Raw genomic sequence first — 11,433 nt, forward strand, 5'->3', positions numbered from 1 at the left:
GAATTTCTCCTCTGTCTTAAGAGACAAAGAATCAAAACACAAAGAGATTTAGTGATTTACGAGATTTATTAATCTGGACTCCAGCAGACAGGATCTAAATTCAGCCCTTCTAAATGCCAGGCCCAGCTATAGCCCCAGGTTCCCAAGGCAGAGATCATATTTAATGTTGTAGGGTGTTGTATGGCTCACATAATATTGCTCATTAAGCAAAAAAAAAAAAAAAAGATATATGTATGCAAGTATAAAGGCAAGTGGAGACTTCAAAACTTGTCTTTTTCTTTTATGCCATGTCAAAAGCCTTAAATAAAGTACAGGCCTTATATAAAGTCACTGCTCATTTACGCTGGTGACAGATGCCCCTGGTCCGATGCCTCTGGTCAATTAATGCTGAACCTGGGAAGACGCAAAGTAACTAGTCCTTGGTCACATCCCGTGTTGCTCTCCACAAGCTAGTTACTACTATAATGCTTCAGCTGTGACTTTGCTTCTCTGTCACTATGTGTGTGTATGGGTACAGAATGGAAGTATTTGACAAAGAAAAATCAACAATAAAACCATTATTCAGGCATCTCAACCTGTACTGCATTCAGCTGCACACCTTGATGGTCAGATAAAACAGGATCACTGTGCAAGCTTCAGTAAACACTGTGCACATATGGGCAGTTCTGTGAGGGAACAGATTGTCACAGCTACATTTGACCTGTTTTGAAGCAATTGTGTCTCTCCCGTGGCACCGTGGATGCAATGATGACATTTTAGCAGAACTCCTTCAAAAAAATGCCTGCCATTGTCAGAATAGCACAGCATTTTTTAAGAAGAAAGTTTTAGATTTTAAATCATGCAACAAGTCCAGTCTGAATGGAAAGGATGACAGAGCAAGACCATTGAGAAGACCAGCTCAGACTTTTTAGTGTACCTACATTAAATTACTGTGGACGTGGGGTTGTGTGGCTCGTATGCTTCAGGGTTTTGAATGTGAAGCTCAGATTCAGCTCCTGGAAGCACTCCCTATAGGCAGGATATCACAGAAGAGACATCTGTGAGATGACAGAGTTGAGGGATTTAGTTTTGTGCCAGCTCCCAGAAGGTGGCAAATGTGCAGTAGTAGTCCACTGTATCTTAGCTTACTTTCTTATCTGTCCAGACCCTTGTTTTCATGCTATTTTTAGGCAGGAGTGCATTTTAAGAACTGAAAGGAATGCATTTTCACTGTGGTGCTAAAGAAACTGTTAAATGTGTGCCAGAGGGAATCTTTGTGCCTTTAGCACAATATTGAAGTATTTTTATTTCGAGGATCTTTCTCCTTGACTTAGTCTTTAAGAGTAGCTGCGATGCTCTGAGTTATATATTTTTGTTGTTGACTTCTTTTGTAAATGTTTTTCAGGCATTGGAAAAAATGTCATCTGTGACCGAACAGCAACTCCCCTGGATGCCTTTAGGATGATGACTGCGGCTCATTATTACCCAAAGCTCATGAGCATTATGGGGAACGTCTTGCGCTTCCTGCCCGCCTTCGTGAAAATGAAGCAGCTGATCCAGGAGGGTTATGTGGGGGAGCTGCTGGTGTGCGAGGTGCAGGTTCACAGTGGAAGCCTGCTGGGCAAAAAGTACAACTGGAGCTGTGATGACCTGATGGGAGGCGGAGGTTTGCACTCAGTTGGCACCTACATTATCGATCTCCTGACCTTCCTCACCAGCCAGAAGGCCGTGAAGGTGCACGGCTTGCTCAAGACCTTCGTGAAGCAGACAGACCACATCAAGGGGATACGGCAGATCACCAGTGATGACTTCTGTACGTTTCAGATGGTTCTGGAGGGTGGCGTGTGCTGCACGGTGACGCTCAACTTCAATGTCCCTGGGGAGTTCAAACAAGACATCATTGTGGTGGGTTCGGCAGGCCGGCTGATTGTAATAGGCACTGATCTCTATGGACAGAGCAACAGCTCTCCTCAACGAGAGCTCCTGCTGAAGGACTCCACGCCGGTCAGCAATTCCTTACTTCCAGAGAAAGCATTCAGCGACATCCCATCCCCGTACCTCCGAGGCACCATTAAGATGGTCCAAGCTGTCCGGCAGGCATTTGAGGACCAGGACGACAGGAGGACCTGGGACGGGAGGCCTCTCACAATGGCCGCCACCTTTGACGACTGTCTTTATGCCCTGTGTGTGGTGGACACCATTAAAAAGTCAAACCAGCTGGGGGAGTGGCAGAACATTTCGATCATGACCGAGGAGCCAGAACTGAGCCCGGCGTACTTAATCAGTGAAGCCATGCGGAAGAGCAGGATGTCTCTGTACTGCTAGCTCCACTCAGCTCCTAGGAGAGGATAGGAACCAGACAGCTCTTAAAGGAAATGGTAACTCAGCCCTTGTGAAGGGCTTGGGCATCTTGCAAACAGCAGAGGATATGGGGGGAGGAAGTACAGTGTTTGGATCAACTAAGCCCGTTGGTGGTGAAATACCAAAGTGGTAAGAAAGCAATGCCCAAAATGGATAGGAGAGTTAAGAGCTGACATAAGTGTTTTAATAACAGTATTAGCTGGCTGATTGGAAAGATAAATCATGGACTCATCTCCTGCTTGCAGGTGCTTCAGGTTATCCAATTGTGTTTACTGTGAAAGGTTGGGAAGGTCCTTTAAGATTTTCCTGACGTACCAGAGGGCTGTGAAGGTACTGTCATGTCATCAAATTTTCTGTAGTGTTTGACATGAATGATTCCTAACATGACAGCTGACACCACCATGCTGTACTACTGCACCTCTAACACACAGAGTAACAGGACTTGGTGTGAAAGTGTCGGGTGGTATAGAAAATCTTGGCAGCTCACTTTTCATACAGCTTTTTAGGAGCTTCTATGTGTTGGTTTAATTAGTTGTTTTGTCATTTCTTTTAAAGCACAATTAAGTAGAAAAATACGTGGCTTTTACGAAGCAGCCCTCAACCACAGTGCGTATGCCGTGGTGTTAAGGAAGTGAGGGCCTTCTGTGAGCTCACATTAAGCTGCAGCATTAGCTGTACAGATTTGCTGATGAAAATGGGTTGTGCAAAACCTTCATGAATGTCAGGTGGCATGAAACAGTAGTGCTGGTGGGGTTTATTATACAGCTGAACTCAGGCTAGTCTTATGAAGGTTTACACTCAATTTCCTGTGTCTGGGACTCACTTTTGAGTGAATTCATCTCGCATTTCGGTTTTAGGTGGAAAACAAAAAAACGGAAATCCAACAGAAAACCATTTGATGCTTAGACAGTTCTTTTAAACCTTTGTGAGCTCTCACTTGAGACGTTTACACCAACAATTAATTTCACATAGCTCAATCCAGAAGGTTTCCTGCTCACCAAGTGGTGTGTGTGAGTCAAAAAAAAAGGGGGGGGAGAAGATTTCCTGTCATTTCCAGGGAAACTTAAGACCCTCACTTCTCTACCTGCTTAAAGTAGCTAGCTATTGGTACTGTAGTAATTGTTCCCTGTCGTCAGTGCAGGGGTGGACAAACTTTAGATATGTTTGTCCTGTCCTTTTAAATGTTTTAGATTGCAGTCATGAAAGAATATATTCTTTCAGTTCTTACAAGAATATAGTGAAAGGCACATGTATTATCCCAGTAAATGGGGATACTGCTGTTCTGCACAAAGCTGCTCCTGTGCTTATGTGTGTACAGCACTAAGTCTTTAGATAGGAAAGAAGTAGAAAAAGCATATAGCATTAAATCATTTTAAAATTGATGAAAACCTTTTCAGTTTGTATTTTTTATTTTTGTTAATTTTGTCTAGGGAAAAGAGGAAAACATTTGGATTATTAACAATTATTAACAATTTGGTAAATTAAAAGAAAATATGACTCTCTTTCTCAAGGCCATTAGATTACTGTTGCCATTTTAGGTTAGAAAGAGAACAATCAGAATAATTTAGATTTTTTTAAAAAAGCACTAACAGTTTTAGTATTTTTAGGAGCACTAAGGGCTTCTGAAGAGCTCCTTCAAATGACTTCCTCTGATTGCTGTATCCTCCTGCCTGTCCTGTTCCCACTTTTAGTGCTGCAAATTAGGAAACTTGAATCCCACCCCAAAATTACTAGTGTGTGCTTAATTTTTAAAGGGTGTGTATGTGTGACTTTTCATTAAATACTCCCTGAAGTGTAAGGATGTGACTTAAGAAGAAATGACGCGATACAAAAAAAAAACACAACCAAACAGAGAATTGCTTCTACCCAGATTGTTCTGCCAGTTCTAGCATTTGTCTCTGGGGCACACCGCTTCTGCTGAGGCCTCGGGCAAGCTTTCATCGTTCCTTCTTGGAAGCAGCTCTTGACAAGTTTGGATGTTTTTCCTAGAACTGATTTCTCTGAGAATTCCTGTAGTAGTGTCTGTGCCAACTAGAATTTCCCAATTGTAATTGTCATGGTATACCATGCTGCACAGTTCTAGCTCTTAAAAATGCACAAAAAAAATACAGGAAATCAAATTCGATAAAGAAATCCTCTCTCCTGAAAAATTGAATTAGCCCCAAAGGGGTCAAGGGAGATTTTTATATTGTAAGGCACAAGCCCTTTATTGAAAATGCTGGCAATTTCAAATCATGAATGTAAGCCCGGTGGATAAGTAAACATATGTCTAGTTAAATATCATCCCAAACTGGAACTAAACATGGACCAAAATGTTAGTGAATCTTGCTGCTTAGTGCTTTGGCCATTGTGCTGGAATTGCTGCTCATGTCTTTGCACCTTGTTTTGGTTCACAAATGTGGACAGCTTTTCCTATCTGCATTTTATTTGTTTCCATGTCTTTCTGGGTTTTGTGATGCCAGCTGGAAGAAGATATGCTGGAATCAGACAGCCCCTCTGCAGTGAACCCAGGCAAAATGCAGAGAATAGGGATAGTACTACTGAGCTTGACCTTTCTGTCCTGGATCCAAAGCTTTAGGTGACACACATTATCCATCCCCTCTGCAGACTTACCAGTGCAGATATTGCTGCTTAGCAGAAATAAAATCTAATGCTTTGCTATCTAATTTAATGCCATCTGATGCTGGTATTAGTACTGGCTTACCGAATCCTGTACAGCTCCCTTGGTGAACACAGTGCTGCTCCCAGGATGAGCAGGGGCAGGGTGGGACCTCCTCTTCTGCCAGCAGCATAGATGTTAGGCTAGATTTAGGTGAACTTGTTACTTCGCTGGGACGGCAGCAGTAACAGCATACATTCAGGATTGTATGACATTTTTTCCATTCTCAAGGAGGTGAAGGTGCTATAGTGTCACTTGTAAATACACTAAACTTCCACCTGGCTAAGAGGAGCAAGGACTTGGTTTATTTGAAGAACAGGTATTCCTATTCTAAAAATAAATGTTACTTTACAGTCTGGGATCTTTCTTGGCAGTATGAAACCCTCTGCTCTTTTGGTACAGTTGAAAGTACATTGAATTGCCCTAAGCAGCCTCTGGAGTTCACGCTGGGTTTAAGGATTTGAGCAGGAGTTAGAAGAGGTGTACTTGATTGAACTCAAGCGGTACCACACCAGGGAGCATATGTTTGGAATTGCACTTTTAATGCTGTTCTTTAATGCTGTGCCACAAGATTTGAGATGAACACTGCTAGAATTGGTGCAGGCCTAATAGCCAAACTGAGGCTACTGCTGGAATTTACAGTAGCCCCCAAGCAAGCATGTTCATACAGTAGATGAGATATGTTCATTAATCTTTCCTAGGGCTCCTGTAGAGAGGCTCTTTCCTTTGCCATTTACCTGTGCCCGTTGTATACTGAACATTATGGTTTGTTGCCAAAGACAAAAAGAACCAAAGGGGAGAGCCTGGGTGAAGTGCTCTGCTGCTCTGCAGGGATTTCTTCCAGTACTGGGATAGTCAGGTGAGAGACGATGTCCTATTTTCAGTGGGAATTGTATGGGCTCCACAGCAGGGGAAGGGCAGCCCTTCCCTGTGTCCCTGTGCAGCAGCAGGGGAGAGCTGAAGCCCTTCCAGGTGCAACAGGGAGAATGGTAGTTGCAGCGGCGAGTGGAAGGAAGGTGTGCCTGCAGCCTGGTACCTCCGTGCCCATGCCAAAGGGGAAAATGGTGGTGCAGAGGGTGAGATCTGCTCTGCCTGAGGGTGAGAGCAGCAGCCTTGCTCCACCTCTGTGTCAGGGAGCCCCGGGAGGGGCCCTGCCCTTGACAAAGCAGCATCTGTTCTGTGCTCCTGGTAGATGCACGCACACCCTTAGTGCTGACCTCGTTCAAGTTCCATGTGGAGATGAAGAACTCTGCAAGAGCTTTAGGACTTCCTATTTCTAATATCTTGCATGTTTTAAATTAGTAGTATTTTAGTTGTGTAGATACAAAATACTGAGTAGAGATGATAGGTCCTTACCCATGCAGCATATAAGGCAGAGAATCAGGGCTTGCATAGACAAATTTAGGCTCAGGATGGACTGCTGCAGAGTTCATCCTTTGCTTTGGCTGAAAGCATGAGAAATTCCTGCCCAGCCAACACAGGGCAATCAGAGGCACTCTCCACTTTGTTCTTAGTGTTTCCTTCTTTTGGATAGCTTTTGAATCACAGTGACTGTATGAGTTAACAGCCGTCCTGGAAGTTCAGCCATTCAAAAAAGGAGGCTTTTCTGCTCTGTTTGGTCACAGCACAAAGACAGTTCAATTCTGTGTTACCTTGTTCATTTCTGTGTCCATACGAAGGGGAAAAGACCCAGACAATTGAAAATGACTACCAAAAAAAAGCAGATTTTATTTCATGGGTAAAGATAAACATAGTATTGTGTCCTCACAGAGATCCAGAAATTGCTGATGACAATTTCTTGTTGCTGAGAAATTTTAGATTTGACTTTTATCTATTACCTTCAGTGTAAAGTATCACAAATTACAGTCTCTTCACTGTTAAGTTCTGTATTTACGGTGGTTTAAAAGCATCCAGTAGATTTTGGGCTTTGTGCAAATACCCAACGCATTGGCCTGATGCTCCAGTGACCTAGTGAAGTACCTTTAAGTACATATGAAACTCAACACTGGACTCTTTGACCTCTGTAGTGCTCTCGGGGTATTTAGGACTAGTTGTGAAATGTCAGGATTATTCAGGACAGCAGTTTCTTGTTGAAGTTTTTACTTGTGGGGAGCAAAGCTTGTAAATTTTAGAGATGATGTATGAATGAATAATAATTGGCAGTCATTTCTGTTTCTAAATTTCCTCTCTCTTGAGCTGCTGGTGAAGTCTGACCAATAAAAACAATTTCCCCTTAACAATAACTGCCCACTTCCATTTGCTCATGAAAAGAAATTTTCAGTAGACAGGACTATACCTTATGCTGCATTCATGATCCTTTGTCATAACCTCATGACTTACTGAGCGTATGAAGCCAGAGCCCAGGCAAGTAATAGCTTTTTTAAATCTGCCAAACAAAGAAATGGGGTTGGCAAGTGAAGGGTATCAGCTTAGGTCAAACTGAAATAGCTTCCATTCATCATTTTCAGTTAAATGAGTAAACAAAATCGCTGTAGTCAACCCAAAATTGAACACAAAATGTGTTTGTAGGTGGTCTTTTTTTATATTTTTTATTTTGGGATTAAGTTCCATTTTTAAAGATCACTGTTTTGAAATGAAGTTTTAAAAAAATCCATTTTACTATGTTTTGGCATGTGTGAAATTAACCATTTGGAGTTGCAGGTTTTTAAAATTGTTTTAAGTTCACACTTCAAAAAATCCCATCCACGTTCAGCTGCCCTTGGACAGGTTTGGCTCTGAACCTGCAGTCTTGCGGTGTCATGCAGTGACCCCATTCCAGCATCTGAATTTGGCCATCTGGGTTTCATTTGTGTCTTCTTGTGGCAGAGGGGAAACTGGTTCATTACATGGTGTTAGCTGTAGATAATCAAAACACTTTTTGCAGCAGTGCCAGCCATCGTCTTTAAAAGCACTTAAATCTATTAACGTGTTTACTGTGGTCATTTATGACCTTGCAGCCATGTGCTACCATCCATTACTCCCTTTTCCTTTTACACCATCCGTCAGGCTTGCTTGCCTCCCTCTTCTTTCCTTCTACTGCAAGTCACGAGGCGGGTCTCTCTTGTTTCCCACTAGGTTTACTCTCAGTCTGTGTTACACATGGCATACAGGGTGCTTGACTTGAAGTAACTCCTAATACAAACTCAGTAAAGATGTCAGCAGCGCAAACCACTCAAGTACATGTACATGGCATACCTGATGCCCAGCTAGGGCAGGAATCAAAGCTCCCTGCTCTGCCGTGCTTCACAAATTACACTCACTGTTTCTGTCTGTACTGGTTTTCTTTGATTTGATTTTGAAAATGGGAGTATGTTCAGTTTGTTGCTGTGTCAATATTAAGTATATATTTATTGTTTTTCAGACATACATACATATATATAAATACTATATATATAAAATGTCAACGCATGGACATATGTACAGTAGATATTTTAAAGAGCTATTTATCAAGAAAAATAAGTGTTAAAAGTAAACAGAGTTTATATTTTATATATTATGTAGATAGGAAAAAAAAAAGTGTTTAAATTATAGTAGGACTTTTGGGGGCGGGGGGTGGGGTTGGAGAAGCGGACAAGGACTGGTTCTAGCATTTTAAATAGCCAAACTACTTTGTACGGAAGCTGCCTGCTGTGCCTCTCAGCTGCAATATCTGTTTGTTTCTTCTTCTGGAAGATGATGTGCATTGTTACTTTTACATTGCTTGGGGAATGTAGTTAGTTTATTCTCAGCCAACTGGTATGTGCTGCTTAAAACATGGTTTTCTGGTGTTCCGCATATTTGCATTGATGGATTAAAAGGATCTTAACTGGCAAATAAAGACATAAAAGGATGTGATCCGAACTGCCTGTCGTTTTTCCCCACAATTGTATTGGTAGTAACCATCACTTTCACCAGCTTTCTAAGTTGAGCGCATCTGAGAAAAAACAGTCTTTGTGTTTGGGGGTGGGGGCTGTGGTGTAAGGAAAGAGGGGAGACAGAATTAGCACGGAGCTATTTGAAGGCATAATGCTACAGCAAGGCCTGAACTAATGCCTGCTACGTGATATGCCCTGGGGAGACAGCCCGTTTTATTGCCAAAGGGTGCGTCAAAGGCAGCGCATCCAGGGGCATAGCAAAATGGGGGCGTAGTACACCCCTAAAGAGCACAGCCTGGACATCCTTTCAGGGCCCTTCTTACCTCCCCATGGGTGTCCTGGGATGCTTTTGCCTTTCTCATACTCGGCTGCCTCCAGTGTCTTCCCCACGCCTACCCAGCCCTCACTCCCATCCCTGCTAAGGAGCTTTTAACTCCAGCCCCTCTGATGCTGGATAAAACCTCACTGAGTACAAAGCAGAAGATCATAAGAAGCAGTGGGAAGGATTCATTGCCTTTATGACTGACTGTTAAAAGGCCACAACATCCCCTGTGCTGCTTTTTCTATTTTACAGCAGAGTGTGCAGAAAGACATCGAGTTCTGCTTGTGCCAGAGCTCACTCATTACCCAGGCACCGGGACAGTACAGCGAGTCTGGGGCATCAAACTGTGAATGGGGGGGAAACCACAACCACTTACAATGCACCCCCACACCCCGAGATCACACGATCTTATGATTAGTATATATTTTTATATATATATATGTTTTATGTATATGAAAATAGAGTGGGTATAGCATTTACTTCAACCCAGAAATGCAGCTTGTTTGCAATATTTACTACTACCATAGCATCTATAATATTTTTAAAATGCACCAATGTTTATATACACATAAAATGCGCTTTTATCAGTTTTTATACAGATTGTTCTCTTAGACTGAAGAGGAGGAGAGCACGAGGCCAAAGAAGAATTGGTGCCCAGAAAGACTGAGCATAACCTTGCTCAGTCAGGCTTCCAGACCAGCGTCTCCAACTGATAAATTAGCCACTGAAATAAAACAGGGCCAAATTTTATGGCATATTCTTTCAAATCAACTTCATAGTAACATCAGGCCTACTTCCATTTCAAAAGCTAAAACAAAAATATTTGGAAAACAGCACCTAGGGGAACAATTCCTATGAAAGAAAATGTCAGAGATACAGTGGGATTATTAGTACCTAGTTCCAGCACACATAGTACTTAACTACATAGGTAAGTGCAAATGTGACAGCAGATATAAAAATACCACACTAATGAGGCTATAGAAACGCTAAGGTAAACATTTTCAAATGTGGGTCAGTATAGTGAGACATGTATGTGTAGATTTATGAACCCAGGTAAGAGTTCTGCTATTAAACGTAAGTAAAATGTGAAAATGTACGTGGGGAGGGAAACCTCTTGCCATTTTCCATAGCTTTTGTGAACTCAGGCTTCCACAGTCCCACCAGCTTCTGCTGTTTTCTGGAGCCCCTGCTGATTAGCAGCTCTGCGGTAAGAACAATGGGTGGCTTGTAGCCATAAGGATTAATCAGGCAAATGTTAAATGCATTGCATTGTTCTCTTCGGGAACGAAAAATGTGCTGTGGCAGGGATTATTAAAAAGTATTGTTGTGCCAAAGACAAGCAGCACTGAACACCTTCAAGACTGATTGCTGTCAGGTGGTGGGAAGCCGTGAAGCTCTCTGTAATGCTGTGCTGCTGCTGTGATACCAGCATTTCAGTGTGGACGTAAAGGATGGGCAGGACAACAGGGCCTTCTCTGCCCCATGTAATACTCCAGACTGGCTCCAACGGAGGATGGATAGCATGGCTGTGCCTCCTGCAGCCTGTCCTGAGGCTGATGTCTGGGGGAATGGCTGCCACAGCCCAGCAGCACCCACAACACCTCCTGTTTGGGCTGCTCAGGCCCACGTGCCTGTGCTGATCACTGCTGCTGCCATCAAGCTCAGCGTGGAAGGAGGAAATCTCCATCACACAGCCCCAGCAGGAGGCCCACTCATACTGGCTAATGCTCATCACCTACATATTTTTTTTTTTTTTTGTAATATATTTTCCCCTTGGGAATGCTCCAAGTAGTGAACTGAGCACCACAAATCTTGATGTGTCCCCACATCTTTGCTTTAAAATGAACAAATGTGGCAATCTACTTGCAGCTACAACTCCATGAGCTGGTTCCCGAGAGATGAGACCAGGCTGTGGGCAGATGGAGAGCACCAGTCCTTGCTCCTGGACCCAGCTTTGTTCCTGCCTTCCCCGAGTACTGGCACCAGAGACCGTCTGTGCAGCCATATGGTTCATGTGATCTGATTTTGCTGGAAACCCAAAACATGTTTTTTTCACTGGATTACTTTTTAGGCAGATCTGTTCCCTGATCTGATTCATTATCAACAGCAATTCATGACAGATCACTTTAATAACAGAATGTAAATAGAAACTGGGTTGCCAGGTTGCCCATCTGCCAGAAATGTGATTTTTCTTTTTCCCCCCATTGGATGAAATATTCAGTATAGTAACTGTAGAATAATAAACAGGTCCAAAAGAA

The 11,433-nt window shown here is 42.8% G+C and overlaps 1 protein-coding gene across 2 annotated transcripts in view; it reads left to right on the forward strand.

Annotated features, from left to right (window-relative positions):
* The window catches only part of GFOD1 (glucose-fructose oxidoreductase domain containing 1), a 63,514-nt gene extending 59,786 nt beyond the window's left edge, over positions 1-3,728 (forward strand). For both annotated transcript variants that reach the window (XM_032181022.1, XM_032181023.1), the window contains exon 2: positions 1,385-3,728. In XM_032181022.1, coding sequence (XP_032036913.1) covers positions 1,385-2,304 — 920 coding nt within the window. In that variant the 3' untranslated portion in view covers positions 2,305-3,728. The remainder of the gene's footprint in view (positions 1-1,384) is intronic.
* The last annotated feature ends 7,705 nt before the right edge of the window (positions 3,729-11,433 follow it).

This window comes from Aythya fuligula, chromosome 2, assembly GCF_009819795.1.
Source record: "Aythya fuligula isolate bAytFul2 chromosome 2, bAytFul2.pri, whole genome shotgun sequence".
Taxonomy (NCBI): Eukaryota; Metazoa; Chordata; class Aves; order Anseriformes; family Anatidae; genus Aythya; species Aythya fuligula.